The following is a 15,918-nucleotide window of genomic DNA, read 5'->3' as shown; positions in this document are numbered from 1 at the left end:
TGGATGAGGGGTGCGTGGTTTGGGATGTAAGGTTTCAGCGGTAGGCTTAGGATTGGGAGGTAGAGCAGTTAGTGGATTTGATGGTTTTTCTATATGGTGTTAAGAGGGGTAGGTGAGGGGGACGATTGTTTCGGCGGCAAGGTGCTAATGGTGTGTTTTTGGTGTCGTCTTTTTTTCGAGCCTTGGTGGGAGGTGCAAATACTATTTATCTGTGGTGAAGTATTTGGAGTGCTAGAGCTCCTTCCAAGGTAGCATTCTTTTTGTGGGTGGCAGCGTTGGATAGGATTCTCACGATTGATATTCGTATTTGGCGTTGGTAGATTTTGGTTAATTGGTGATGTATGTATCATAGGGATGTCGAGTCATTGTCTCATCTGTTTTTTCATTGCTCTATGGCTTATCAGCTTTGGGTGTTTGGTATGGTTTGGGTGAGTGTTAAGTGTGTACTTCATAGTTGGAGAGGGGATAGGGCTGGGAAGAGGCGTGGCTTTGGAACCTCTATGTTTGATGTGGATGATTTGGTTGGAGCGTAATCAACGTGTTTTTCAGGGTGTGGATGAATCAGTGGTTCGTATGAATGCTCGGTTTCTAGTGATTCTGTATAGTTGGGTGTTGGGGACAATGTCCCCGGTTATGTTTGCTTTTGTGAATTTTATATATACTCTGTGTGTTTTTGTGGATTTTTTCAGATGTGTTCATTAGCATCATCTTGATGCTTTTTTGTTAATAAAATTGTCTTTTATTTATCCAAAAAAAAAAATGTGGTAGTAAATCGTAGAATGTTTAAAGTAACTAATTTGGGTACAAAAGATATGTTTTTCGGATAGTTAGAAAATTAATAAAATTAAAGTACCAAACAGAGAGGCGACATGAAATAAGGAAACCACAAAATTGGAGTGGAGGTTTGGAGTTCATAAAAGCCAAAACACTCGTTGACAGTTGCTTGGTTGCATTCTTTAGCATTTAGTTTTGCTTGTGCTTGTGTTTATTCTATTTGTTATTGAAGCACTATCTTGATATCCAAAGTTATTTTTTCTAAGACATAATGAATGAGTTTTTGAGCCAATTATTTTTCATTGATATCATTCTTCTTATTTTTTATTTTTTTCTTTGCTTTCCTGACACAAACTACCCCTAACAGTTGCTATTATTGTCTTTGATAAGTTTAAAAAATGGCTCCTATCATATCTTGTAGTTTCAGCAACAGAATGTCTGTTGGGTAGTGTGGATGAGTACTGGACACTAATCAGTGCACTTGAATTCTCGTTTGTAACTGTCCGATCACAGTGAAACAACTGTGACTGTGTTCATAGCCCTAGTTTAAATTCCTGTTTATTGTTCTTCTCTGTTTTTCATGTCTCACCAATCTTGGTTAGGTGTTCCACAATTCCCAAAATGTCATCCTCAAAAGTTATATTTCAAAAGCCTGCTGGATGCTTGAAATATATTCCCAATTTGTGTAGTTGCATCTTTCTAGACTTAGCAGTCTTTCCAATCCATTTTCATGGCTCACCCTGCTGTCTAATATTACTAGACTATATGTACACTGTTTTCGGTTACATGGGTTACTAATGGTTTCAACCTTCATGATTGCAGGCTATGCTTATCTGGATCATCAGATTCTATGATCAGGTTGATTTCAGATTCCTTTACCTAACCATAATAAATTAATTCGTTATATTTTGACATGCAAATTTGTGATATGTGCAAATCTCTTGTAGTGTGCCATTAGTTTTCTGCTTGAATTTAGTGAGGGCTCAACTTCCATTGCAAACAGAAGAATCAAGTCATCGTTGGATTTGGATCCTACAGGATCATTTTCCGTCTAATTGCTTTCTCTGATTAGACCAATGATGAACATCTCTCTCTCTCTCTCTCTCTCTCTCTCTCTCTCTCTCTTCTGTGCATTTTGTGTGGTATAATGGCCATTAGTGATAGGGTAGTTTTGGAATATGATTAGTCCTGTTAGGGCCATTTTTTGTGTTATTCTCTATGACTAAAACTTCAAAATAGGAATTTAAGAAACTTTGATTACTTCAAACATTATAGACCTAATATAATGATTCAATAATGTAATTTGACCTACAATCAATCACCATAGCCTATCCCTAACAAGGTTAATCAAAATACCCTTACTTTTAATACTGGAGAAAACATTAATAAAACTCAACAGTATCAAACTCCTTGTATGAACCATAATAAAGATTCTAATTGACCCAAAAACTTCATTTGATGAGGCCATAATGTGCTCCATGCAAGATTCCTGATTCTCCCTTTTTATTATTCATTTGCTCTGCGTGATTACGTTCAAAAGAACTAACCTTGAGTTTCGTATTGTAGTAGTATAAGAACCCATGATCCTCAAACTTGTAACCTCTGATGCATGCACTCCCATAGTTGTCAAATTGGGATTCGTATCGTGAATTGAAATGACCTTGTACCGAATCCTGAATCGAATCGAATAATGAATCGTAAAGATTTGGTCACGTTTTTTAAATTACTTAAAAACATATATCTACATATTTAGATATTAAATATATCTTTTGAATATAAAATACAGACTTAATGAAAATGTTATTTTGAATGATAATCACGTAGTTTAATAGGTAAGAAATTAACAAGGTTCCTATATAATATCACCATCTTACCTTTTTTTCTTTTTTGGATATTTCTTATCGACCATTCTTAATAAAGATAATAATCAAATAGATAAACTATCAATTTCTAAAGTAACAATAATTAACAATGATATTGATATTTGGACAATAAGCATACATACTTTGCTTAGTAACACTGAGCAAATAATAAGAAAGAATTATTTAGAATCTTTTATTTTAAAACCTAAAACATTTTAAAAGGTATAACTGATCTCACACATGTAATATTCAATTTAATAAAATAGCAATAGATAATTCATAATGTAACTTTAATCTTGAATATCTTTAGAAGATATATTATGATTTTTTAAAGGGAAAAAAAATGAGAAGAAAGGTTAAAAATATGTTGGGTCTATCTGAATCTGATTGGATTCTATTAAAAACTCCATGATCACTAAAATAACAACAAATCATGTATATATGTTGGTTATTTTGGTATTAAACGCTACTAGAAGTTATATTATGTCATTTTCACTAAAAAGATGGAGAAAAAAAGAGTAAAAAATATGTCAGACACAATAATTTCAAAAATTGCATGAATCGTAAAATATGAATCGAATTGTGAATCGATTGTGAATCGTGCGATTCACTTCCAAAATAGATTCACTTATAAATTCGTATCGATTTTGCAAAAATTGCGAATCGAATCGTGAATCAAATCGCAAATCGTAAGATTCTAATAACAGAGTGCACTCCTAAAGTTGATTCAACACATTTATCCTTTTGGAAGCACAAATACAACATTAAGGAGCCCATCACTTGTGTTTTGCCGCAAATCAAAATCGCAGTAGTTTGCAAATCAGAAGCATCCTCAGATTGACCAATAAAAAAAATTATCTCGTCCTCATATTTGGCATTGATTTTCTTAGGTTTAGTATTGTAATCATATTTCTTTTTTGTGGTTTCCTTAAGCGTGCAACTATCTCATTCACACACATTTTTTGTTGGTCTGTTATATAGCTTTAGGAGATTCATATTTGGGGACTATAGTTGATGAACAATTGTGAGATTCCAATTCTTGTGTAAGAAAGGAAACGGAAATATGGCTCTTGAAATCCTGGTTTTCCTTCATCATTATCCCCATTAAAACCATTCCGTAGTACTAACCCCTAGCTGCCGTCGTGGTTAATTTGGATTTAGTTTTTGCAATTATAGCAAGTGCCATAAAATTGCTCATATTATTCACCTGGATTGGGTCACGTGTCTCCAATTGCATTGTTTTTGGACTTTGAAAATCAACAAATGCCCATAAATAAGAGAGGAGAATTTACAGGTGGGTTTCTTTCTTGCTTTCACTGTACTAAGAATCCACAGCTTATGTTGGTTGGTATTGGAGCTAAGCATGGGGTTTTCAGTACACATGGTAGTGTTCGCTGACTAGAAAGAAATTCGTTGTTTGATTGCATTCACACACACATACATATTCGTGGTTACATGCCAGTCCCAAGGGATGCTATGCCCAAAGTGAAAAACAAACCTATGACTGTCTCTCTCTCTCTCTCCCTCCCTCTTATTTGAGAAATACTATATTCCCCGAGGTAGGAGTTATTTTCTGCCTCATCACATTCTGAAATATTCATATCATGAGATTAGCACTATGTTTACTCTACCTGGTGACCACTTTAATGCAACACATATTGTTTGATCTGTGGTTCAAGTCTTACCAAAGACATGGATAAAGACTGATATGTCTAACATGTGGCTTATGCATTTAAAAATGCTGCACTGAATATAAACTGAGCAATTTATTTCCTTTTAGTACTCTGCATGTAAGTGATCAGTTCTTCTCCTTATTTAATAGACTATGGGATCTTGGTCAGCAGCGTTGTGTGCATTCCTATGCGGTGCATACTGATTCTGTTTGGGCACTTGCCAGCACCTCAACATTTAGTCATGTTTATAGTGGTGGGAGAGACCTTTCTGTGAGTCCAGTTCTACAACTCAACCAATTCAAATTGCTTTTGAGTTTTTGTCATACATTCATACTTGTATTTATATGCCCAATTCTGTTTGTACTCCAGTTATACTTAACAGACCTGGCAACAAGAGAGAGTATATTGCTTTGTACAAAGGAACATCCTATTTCGCAGTTGGCATTGCATGATGATGGTATATGGGTTGCAACAACAGATTCTTCCATACATAAATGGCCAGCTGAAGGTCGTAATCCTCAGAAGGTCTTTCAAAGAGGTGGTTCATTCTTGGCTGGAAACTTGTCATTTTCAAGGGCAAGGGCTTCCTTAGAAGGATCTACCCCTGTAAGTCATGGTCTTTTCCCGTCTGTTTCATAGTTTTTAGTAATAGATTTTATACCTTAATTGAGTCCTTATGAAGGGTCTGACATCCTCTAGCTTTTCCATTTCGAATTTTTAAATTTCATTTTCATGAATGTTTGGAAAAAATGGAATGCTCTTTTAGAAATTAGTTTTGGATTTGCTCATGTATTTACATAATACAAAGCTGTTAGAATTTTGAACATTAATTAATATGGGTTTTGTAATTTTAACCAAATTGTTCTGATAAATAGTAGATGTTGAGGGTATCATTAATGTAATAATTTAATGGATATAGATGGTAAATTAAGATGGTCGTGGTAATTTTTCTATGTCCATATTATGATATTATCGCATGCGACGTTGAGTGTTTAAAAATTAGTTAATGTACACTATTAATGCTTCATGATAATGGATTGAAGTATTTTATTAATACTACAACAAAATGGTAAAATGCAGAATATGTTGACAATCAGAGATATATTTATGAAACTGGTTGGCATTTGTGTTTGAATGTGCATGCCTTACTTGGAAATTGTAGTCTTCCTTTTTAAATTGATTTGACTCATCTTTTAGAACTGATAAAAACATCGTTGCACAGTGTTGTTGATGGATAAATGATTCCATTGAGCATATGGGGAGCCATCTCTGTAGTTTGGTCATGCAATTCAAATATCTTCACTAATTTAAGTCAATATTTTTTAGCTTTCTCTTCTCTTGGTTGTTAGATTGTCAGATTCCTGGTTTTGGGATATAATTGAAATTATCAGATGAGGAAAGAAAATAGTTAGTATATTGTACATGTGTGTGTGTACATGGTGTACATGCCTTCTTGCTGACTTTATCTGAATAGTCTAGATATCTATAGGGTTTAGGATGTAGGGGAGCGTCAAGGTTGATAAATGAGGTTACAGAAGGAACAAGAGTGGAAGTATATATGCCTATTAGTTCCTGAAATTATATGCTTAACCAGCTTACAAGCAGTGAAATGAACCAGAACTTTCCTGTGAAATATTATTGGAGAAATTCAGTGTGGCAAAATAAAATCAATTTGAACCATCTATAGAAAATTTTGATTCGGTGATTTTCCATTATTTTTGTCATGATATTAGCTTTTGAACAAATTCTTGTGATTAAAATTCTTGGCAAGCTGGAGTTGGTTGTAAATGTACTTCTATTGTTTTTCTTTTCCTTTTTATTTTTCCTTTTCTTTTAAATGTTGGATATTTAGTTTTGTTAGTAAAGTACTGATAGTTGTACAATGCTGTAGGTTCCTGTTTATAAAGAACCATCCTTTACCATTCCTGGTACTCCAGGGATAGTGCAGCATGAAATTTTAAACAATAGAAGGCATGTTTTAACTAAGGTAATTCTGATGCTTTGCCCTATGTTTCATTCATCACTCTTTTTTGTCAAGGCCAATTGCTTCTTTGAATTCTAAAGTTTTTCTCATGGTGAAATTGATCGGTAAGCCCATGTGTGAAACTTGTATTTGATAGGATACCACTGGATCAGTCAAGCTGTGGGAGATCACCAGGGGTATTGTGGTCAAGGACTATGGAGAGGTTGCAATTGTGTTTATTTATTATTATTATGTTTTTTTATATTTCATATCTGACTTCACCATGTTTGTTACCTGGCTCGGTACGAGATGGGTAGTCATGTTTAAATTGTAAAATGGAATGTTTTTGTTAGAAATATATTTCTTTTGGGTCATACTCTAGTAATTCGTTGCTGGACAAGTTTTTTGCTGTCTTCTTTTCAGGTCTCATTTGATGAGAAGAAAGAGGAACTGTTTGAGATGGTATAGATTGCTAATGCTAGTCCACAAAAGCAATGCATCTTCATCAGTCAAGAGTCTTATGTATTTTGCTTCTGACTTATTTCACTTCTTCAGGTAAGCATTCCTGCATGGTTCACTGTGGATACGAGGCTTGGAAGCTTGTCTGTCCATTTGGATACACCACAATGCTTTTCTGCAGAAATGTATTCAGCTGACCTTAACATTGTTGGGAAACCTGAGGATGACAAGGTACACATCTGTTTGTCAAGATACGTTGGTGAACTACTATTATTTGCTGTTGTGTTTTCTAAGCCTCGTTTTAACATCATAAAACCAAATTTGAAGATGTATGGCATCTCTAGAAAGAATAATACTAGGGATCGTGAAAAAAATATCATGAAATGTATCATGAAGATTTTTCATCCGTTAATTAGTGTTCAGTGTTTTATTGTATGTGTAATCCAAAGGTAGAGAATATTTCATGATCATTTTCATGATATTTTTTTCATGATTCCTAGCATTACTCAGAAAGAAATATGATTTGAAAAAGTTTTGTAATTTATTGAGCTTATATAAAGTAATTGTATGAATAGAAAATGCTAAAGTTTAATCCAAGGCCAATCTAAATTCAATTAATCAAATTTTCTTTTCGAGTCATTTATATAGGGCAATCTAAATTAAAAAGTAATTGTTCAGAATTGATAATTAAGAATCTGACTTGTATATGTGTTTGTGCTTCTATAAGATTCGCGTCGTCACAAGCCTCAAGTGGTGTTTGTCTCTCACACTGGGCAAGTCTCCGAATCTATAGCCTCAATGTTCCTTTAAAACAATGCAGTTGAACAATGACAACAAAGTAATAAAATACGATGCAGTTAATCACTTTATATCTCGTCTAACAGCATTAGGTTGCTGCAGATGTTTGAAGACCATAATGGGTAGATAGAGTTCCATGTTCTTTCTATTCTCCTTTTTTTTTCTTTTTCTTTTTTTCTGTGCTGCTTGTCAAAAATATTGAGTTGGGATCTTTACAAAAGTGTATACATTTTTAATAACGGCATTGTCTAGAATGTTGTTGAAGAATGAGTTGTAACTTGGGTAGCAGATTTAGAAAAGTATAACGGAACAATAGTGTACCTGATACTCGATGGAACCTGAAGCAAGGTTGAGGCTTCCCTATGATCAAATTTGGTGGCTAGGGCTTAAAATTATAGGGTTTATGATTGAGAAGGTAAGATTAGGATTTACGGATGATACTGGGATTGATTTTTTGAGGTCTGGCAAATTTTGGAATGATACTAAGAAAACAGCTGGGACAAAAATTCTGGAGAAAAATGAAAGTGGGTTTTAGGGCCAAAACAATGTTGAGTAAATAGGTTTTGGAATTGAGGATAAAAGAGTTAGGTTCGGGACTGAAGGGTCTTAAGAAGGTTAGCTGTGGGTGTTGGGTGATTCTGTTTACACACCACACTTTGTCTTAGTATACACCATTTGTGTCATTTAGATATTAACTTCTGAACAAAATGCAGATGTTTGGATACCTACATCCGAACAAAATACAAATGTTCTGATATCAACTATCGAACAGGGTTTTTGTTCAAAAGTTGATATTCGAACATTTTATTTTTGTTCGGAAGTTGATATCCAAACTATATAAATGGTGTATACTGAGATAAAATATGGCGTTCGAATAGAATTAGCTGTGGGTGTTACACGTGCAACGTAGAGACTGGACTGAATTAATAAAGGTGTAACTTGGGTCACAATGGGTGGGCTGAGCTGGTGCAATGGGCTTTTTTTGGGGTGCAATGGGCTTGAGTATACACAGTTTATAGTAGGGGGAAAATTGGGCTGGGTTTAGGTGAGTTTGCAGGTAATTGGGCTTGGGCTGGTTGGTGTTGGTTTCGGTATATGGTCAAGGGAACTGGGTCAGATGAAAGGTTAGAAGAGTTGATTGGGTTGATTCTTAAATCTAACCCTTCTCCTGCAATGTCCCCTATGAGGAACTCAGTTGACCGAAGCCTTTGGCTTCATTGGCAAAAACTCTAGTGAAGACACAACAAAATGAGCATTAAAGATTGGTGAAGATGATCTCCAGCAAACAATGGGAAGCCTACATTCACGTCACAGCAAGGTGGCATTGCTATTGATGACAGCAGGGCTTTGGCAATTGTGGATTTGCTCGAATCTAGTGATGATGATGTGAGGCAGTGGCCAATGATGGTGTTAGTTCTGGAGAGGGGCAATGGCCATGATTGATTTCCTGGAGAAGGTTTAATGCAATGGCAGGTGCTGTGTTGCGCTGCTTCTACGATGACGAAATCTGCAGATGAAGTAGGCAACTTTGACAGCTATGGTTGACAACAACTTTCTCTGGCGAGTGTCGCAGCAGCGAAGGAACTCGACAAAGTTGCAGTAATGACTGTCACCATCGACGACACAATGATGTTCCTGCTGGTGGTGGTTGTGTGTGATTGCAATCATCAGGGTGTCAAAAGTGGTATTTGTTTTTTTCCCGGATCAAATCTCCATAGTCGTAAGAAGGCAACCACTATGATCTGATTTAGATAATTGTGATGATGGTTTGAAGCAACTAGGTTGTATCAAGATGACAACCACGTTGTTCAAAAGTAAGCCATTAAGCTTATCCTCCTTTTGGGGAAGGAGAAGATAGATGATTTTGAGAATCACAATATGGGAGTGGCATGTCCAAAAAAGGTCATTCATAGAATGTTAAAGGCATTCTCTCCCCTAAATTCAATATAACTCTTCTGGCTGACTGAATCCAACTCTGATTTTCTCCTCTTCCTTTTCGATCTACTTTGGCTCTGATACCAAATTGATCTAGCACCAAAGAAGTAGAAGAGAGCAAAACAGGGAATCACAATTTCAAATCAATGCCTCCACCTCAATTAATCACTTATCAAATCATACTATTTCATAAGGCCTATTTATAGTCACAAGGACTGTCTAATTAGGAAACCAAAAGGAATAGAAAAATAGCTAACAAAGAAATAAAATCCTGTTTAAACCATAATTTCTAATCATACTCATGGAGGCTTTATATTTTTATTTAGGTCTTTGATATTTTATTTGTTTATACCATAATTTCTAATCGTACTCATGGAGGCTTTATAATTTTATTAATTTATTCATTTATTGTTTAATCAAGATTCTAGTTATATTTAGGCCTCGTTTGGGAACAGGCTAATTTAGTAACTTTTTGGCTATTTGGCTAAAATATGAGCTAAAAAAAACTAATATGTTTGGGATGACTTTTTGGCTAATTACGAAAAGATGTGCAAAAAGTAGAGAGAAAAGAGAATCTTTGACTTTTTGGTATGAGTTGTTGGCTTTTTGGCTAATTTAGTGACTTTTTGACTTTTTAGCTAAAACAGAGCCTTCCCAAACGAGGCCTAGTTTCTATTTAGGTAGGGATTAAGTTTCCTATAATATTAGGATTTAGTTTCCTATTCAGAATTAGGTTTTTAGCCCCATAAGTATTAGGTCTCTGCATTGTAATAATAGTTAGCTTTTGGATTAATGAGATATGGAGTGTTTGAGGTTGTGGCTGTTTGTGTTAGGGCTATGGCCCTTTTCTTCGTCTTCATCCTCATCTCTCTTCTTCTTCCCTGCAACATTCTACATCAAAATTATTTTTTCCTCAGTGGATAGAGATAATATGTTTTCATTTCATGAAATGTGGTGAGCTTAAAAGAATACTGACTCAAAAGCTTCATCTTGGCCTTTGGTTAATGAAATGATTGCATCTTCCCCCGTTGGATGGTTAATTGAAGATGGCCTAATGATTACCAATAGGATCTGATGACTTGGAAGCTGCATAATGTTGACTTTCTGTATGTTTAATTGTATCAAATTGATTTATTGCATTGATCTTATGTAATTCTGCAGGTTAATTTGGCTCGTGAAACTCTGAAGGGGCTGTTGGCTCATTGGTTAACCAGAAGGAGGCAGAGATTTGGATCCCAAGTTTCAGCCAATGGAGAAGTTTCATCTAGCAAGGATATCTCTGCTAGGAGTCATACCCTTTCAAGAATTGAGGTAGATGGTAATGCTGAAAATGATTCTATGGTTTATCCTCCGTTTGAATTTTCAACAGCTTCCTCTCCTTCCATTATCACTGAGGGCTCTCAAGGTGGTCCATGGAGAAAGAAAATTACCGACTTAGATGGAACTGAAGATGAGAAGGATTTTCCTTGGTGGTGTCTGGATTGTGTGTTGAATAATCGCCTGCCTCCCCGGGAAAATACAAAGTAAACATCTGGCGTTATTGCATTATAATTACATAATTTGCCTTGATCTGCAAAAAAACTTGGCATATGAGGACCTCTGCTTTTCATATATGATACGTCTTTATGAAAGCCTTCTTGCTTTTCAAGCATTGCAAAACGTTTCTTGAAGGCATTCTCACAGGTTTTCTTGGATCATAAATTTATTAGTTGTTTCCTGTTGGGGGAAGGTTTTAGTTAGGAACTGTTTCACACCTTCACACTAGAGAAACACCTTCACTCTAATGAGCTGAAGTAAGGCGAGTAAGGCCGCCACCTCGGGCCCCAAAATAATTTCGATCTTAAGTTATGTTTAGTTAATTATTTTGGTCTTAAGTTATATTTGGTTCATTAAAATAAAGTTAAATAGAGTAATCATTCCATCATAATGTCCGTTTTCACGTTTGATGTACTAAAAAAGATTACAAATGAAATCATCATTTACCATTTTGAGGGAATAGTAATTTTATGACTAAGAAATGACCATTCCATTAAATTCAATTTCATTTTAGTGAACCAAACACTGGATTATAGTATTAGTAGTTTAAAACAAACAATTTTGGCGAATTATTTAAAAATAATAGTTGGTTGCTTGCCAAATGTTTGAATTATTTATAGAATATTGTTTGACTATACGAGTTACAATTGCTTCTGGAAAAATATTTTCTTTTAAAGTTGAAGTTAATCAAATTTTACAATTTAATTTACTATGTAAGGAACAAGTGAATAAATTAATAGTGTTAATAATTGAAAAATGTTCAAAATTTATCTCAATAATTATGATTTACATTAATAATTATGTGTACAATATGCAACAAATTTATAGAAGGTACAAGCAAAAAATAAAAATAAATTGAAGATTATTACTATTTTACCAATATATATATATATATATATATTTATTTGCATGGTTCTGTGGACAGATCTAGCTTTCCTCGAGTGCAGAAGTTATAACTTCTTAATAAAGTTAGTATCAGCATACTGCTAAAAGCATTTAGTTGCAAACTACTTTTTGTAGCACTGACCAGTTTTAGTATGTTCTTCATTTGAATTTACTCTAATTTCTGCAGATGCAGCTTTTATTTACATCCATGTGAGGGTTCAGCCGTCCAGATTCTCACTCAAGGGAAACTGAGTGCGCCTCGTATATTGAGAATGTATAAAGTAAGATTTTGTTTGGTTTTGCTGGTGTTTTCATAAAATGTAAAGCTTTTTTGCTTCGTCTACATGGAGGACAAACGGCTGTAGAAAGAGATACATAAGCTAATTATTATTGTTTCGACATTGACTACGAGCTTACATTGGCTCGTTTTATCTTTTTTTGGGCATAATTTTGGAACCAAGTTCTGTGCTAGTCCACACACCCAATACCTGCATGGCAAATCCCCATATTGCATGGGGTTCAATTTGTGGACTTTTAAGCTTAAATTTTTGCACTTATTAACAACAGATGCGGGGTAAACATTCAAGTATAAATTAGCTCTTCTGATTTGTTTCGCAGGTTATTAACTACGTTGTAGAAAAGATGGTTCTTGACAAACCATTGGATAACACTGATGGAACTTTTGCTCCTGGACTGCCAGGAGGGCAGTTACAGCATCCAGCTATTGGAGGAGATGGTTCTTTCCGGTCTGGGTTAAAGCCTTGGCAAAAGATTAAGCCTTCTATAGAAATCTTGTGTAATAACCAGGCAAGTCAATATCTTATATTGGATGTGAAATTAGCCAATCTGATAGCTGCTTCAATGGCTGCTATAGTTATAATGAAGATTGAGAAAGTAGCTCCTTTTTCAAATGGACATACAGTGAAAGTGTGCTACTCTATTAAGCAGTCCTTTTATGGATTAGTGTAAACAAGTCAAATGTAAGAAGCATGGACATGGATATAGAAGTGAGACTCACTGATTTCCACACACAAAAAAAAAAAGGATTTAGACACGGTGGGGATATGGAAAAATTATATTTTTTATATTTTTTTTTTAATTTCTCATGTGTATGAATATTAAATCCACAAACAACTAAAAATAATGAAAAATTAACGTTAATTTTACATGGAAAAAAGCACTCAATCTACAATTTAAACTTTATTCAATATAGAAAATACTATTTTATCATTCCGAAACCATGGCATCAGAGGTATTTGCCTTGGTTGCTCTTTTGAGTAGTTTGTTGCTTCAATTTTTATTTTTTATTTTTAAAATGAGGTCTGATGCATGTGTTTTATGTGATCTCCATTCTGCTGCATTCATTTGCTATTTCAGAATCTTCCTGTATAGTCTACATGAATCATGCATTGCACTGCCAAACTCTTCCATATCTTTTTAGGGGGAGTTCATTTCTTTCATTCTAATCAATACATAGATGAAGAGAATTACAGGAGAATAAGAGCATCTGCATGTTTTCCTTCATCTAACTTGAATTTTCCTTATGTTTGTCATCATTGATTATTCATTGCATGAAAAAATTCTCATCTCTGAGCTGAACACTGAACAGTGTAGTAATACATTTAACTTGCTTTTCTTTGGCAAATTCTTGTGCAGTTGTATTATTTGACACATTCTTTTATGCATGGAAGTCACATCTTTTAATTATTTTTCTTTAATGTGCTGAACTTATTTCACTTTGGGGATTTCATGATCTTGCATGGTCCAATTCTGGGGTTTTTTCATGAGTTAAAATCTGGTACTATGTGGTTTACTGACGTCTGGTTCTTTTCCAGGTTTTACTCCCTGACATGAGCCTAGCAACAGTCCGGGCTTATATATGGAAAAAATCAGAGGACCTTGTCCTCAACTACCGAGTGGTGCAGGGCAGGTGACACAGTGGACATCCGGGGGGTGAGTACTGGCCTATGTTCATGTGTGTAGTTTATTTTTGGCGTTTTTTTGGTTGTCTATAAACAATTTTGTAGCGCGAAAGTTTATTTTGGTAGACCATAAATGATGCATTCCTGATCATTCACTTTGTCTTTCTTTGAGTTTATCCATACTGTTTTTTAGTGTCACTGCTTACATGGAAGGATGTAGTACTTCATTTTCTTCTAAGTGATTGTTTCAAAAGGAATGGACCAATACAAACATTTATCATGGCAGTGAAGTGACACTATGCCTCATCCCTTTTCTTTCTTCTTTTCTTTTGTGTGAAAGAAAAGGGACACAGCATTTTCATTTGTTAGAAAAATTATGCCAAATTGGTGTCTCATTTTTTCAAGACTAGAAAATCTAAAAATGTACCCTTGACTTGGGTTCCATGTCACCTCTTCTGTAGTTTGTCATTTTTGTTACTTAAGATTGCTACTTTCATATTCCCATACCTAAGCCAAAAATTGAAGAGGTGGGATAAGACCTAGAGGTGTATTGTCAAGCATAAAAGTTAGTTTAAAGCATAAATTCCAATCTTGGCACTAGCAGTTATGTTATTATAAGCAGTGAACTATTAGTTGTGTTTTCAGTAATATTTTCTTGTTTTTGATATTTGTAGAGTTGAACCCAGGCCTATGGTAATGAAGACTTTGTGCTTTGTGTAGATAACTTGTGAGTGGTTGGTTCTTCAAGAGGTGCTTGTGTTGATCAGATCTTTTTTACATTTTCCTTGTAAATCTGGATAGCCAATCAAATGCTAGAATCCCAGGTAGCAGTTTGCCAGTTGAACAGTTGGTATAGGAATTTTGAGCTGTCTAGCTAACATGCAAGCTTTTACAAGATATTTGCTAAATTATTATGGGCCAAGTTTGCACGTGGCAATAGAAGGTTTTTGATTCCGGTGGTGTAAGAAGCTTCCTGAGGGGAGCTGTAGTATAGGTATGATGTCGAAAGCTTCATAAAAATTTGTATTGTTGTGGGGTACAATACCTAGCAAAAACCACACTGCTATGGAAGTGATTATTTTTCCCTGGAAATAATACATTTACTGTTTCGGTTAACCTACTAGTATGATATATATATATATTTTTTCTTTACGATGCTTACTTTTGTACATGTTATCTCGTTTTGAGAGGTTCAACTAATTATTGAAGTTTTGTTTGCTGCAAAGCATCAGTGATAGTAGTCATTGTATTGGCCTTTTGTATACCGCTCTTTAGTTCCATTTGCAGTGTGGTACAAAATTCATGGTCTGTGAAGTTTGCTGCTATGGGAGTGTGTATATGATCCTACCACATAACATAATATGGCAAGTCTGTTATAAAGAGTGCTACTTTGGTAATGAATTTACATGGCTTCGATTTAATTTTCAAGATGTTGACAATTTTCTGATTCTGAAAACATTTATGCGGATTTGTTGTATTATAATCATTTGAACTTTATGTCAAAATATTTCTCCAAACTGCCTGTGAATCTTAATTGTTTGGATGATTATGGTTTGTGTTGTGAACACCATCTGCTAATTACCGTGCCCATGGTGTGGACTAATTGGATTCAGGGTATGGCTTAAGCCTATTTTGATAGGTATTTTTTAAAAAAACTATAAATTGGTCTTAAATTAAAAATAATGTTGAATTAACTCAAGTTCAAAGATTTGAAGTTGTTTAATATAAAATGAACCAATCCATGAAATAAGGCATTTTTGTTTTTGATATTCCCCTTGTACATGTAGGTACAAGTTTCAAATTTTATAAAACAATGAAAGTAAATGAAATTGGGAGGGATCTTTTATTGTTATCAAATATATATATATATATTGGATGAAGTCTTGCAAAGTTTGACAAGTAAAAATGATGCCTTTGTGCTGGAATACTTGTTTTGTTTGAAGGACATGGAAATTCCATTTGTGATATTTCTTCAAATTACCTTCAAAGATGCTTCTCCGAGTTTTTTTTTTTTTTAATGAATTAATCATGTTTTTAGTCTCTAAAATATGTAATTTGTCTCATTTTGATTCTCAATATTTAAATTATGTCAATTTATATTACTTATATAT

At 34.5% G+C, this 15,918-nt stretch overlaps 1 protein-coding gene across 2 annotated transcripts in view; it reads left to right on the top strand.

Moving 5' to 3' along the window:
• LOC114311337 (uncharacterized) overlaps positions 1-14,959 on the top strand; it is a 28,616-nt gene extending 13,657 nt beyond the window's left edge. Inside the window, exons 8-19 of one of the 2 annotated variants that reach the window (XM_082915221.1) lie at positions 1,597-1,632; positions 4,459-4,579; positions 4,679-4,915; positions 6,201-6,296; positions 6,430-6,495; positions 6,696-6,734; positions 6,828-6,962; positions 10,626-10,987; positions 12,073-12,166; positions 12,504-12,692; positions 13,721-13,838; positions 14,528-14,959. In XM_082915221.1, coding sequence (XP_082771347.1) covers positions 1,597-1,632; positions 4,459-4,579; positions 4,679-4,915; positions 6,201-6,296; positions 6,430-6,495; positions 6,696-6,734; positions 6,828-6,962; positions 10,626-10,987; positions 12,073-12,166; positions 12,504-12,692; positions 13,721-13,819 — 1,474 coding nt within the window. In that variant the 3' untranslated portion in view covers positions 13,820-13,838; positions 14,528-14,959. Of the gene's footprint in view, positions 1-1,596; positions 1,633-4,458; positions 4,580-4,678; positions 4,916-6,200; positions 6,297-6,429; positions 6,496-6,695; positions 6,735-6,827; positions 6,963-10,625; positions 10,988-12,072; positions 12,167-12,503; positions 12,693-13,720; positions 13,839-14,481 lie in introns of both variants that reach the window. The other variant, XM_082915220.1, reaches the window with a different exon arrangement.
• Positions 14,960-15,918: the final 959 nt, after the last annotated feature.

Source organism: Camellia sinensis, chromosome 2, assembly GCF_055761805.1.
Source record: "Camellia sinensis isolate YWXY chromosome 2, ASM5576180v1, whole genome shotgun sequence".
NCBI classification, from domain to species: Eukaryota; Viridiplantae; Streptophyta; class Magnoliopsida; order Ericales; family Theaceae; genus Camellia; species Camellia sinensis.
Note: the sequence above shows the minus strand (reverse complement) of the source record. Positions and strands in the feature narration are given on the sequence as shown.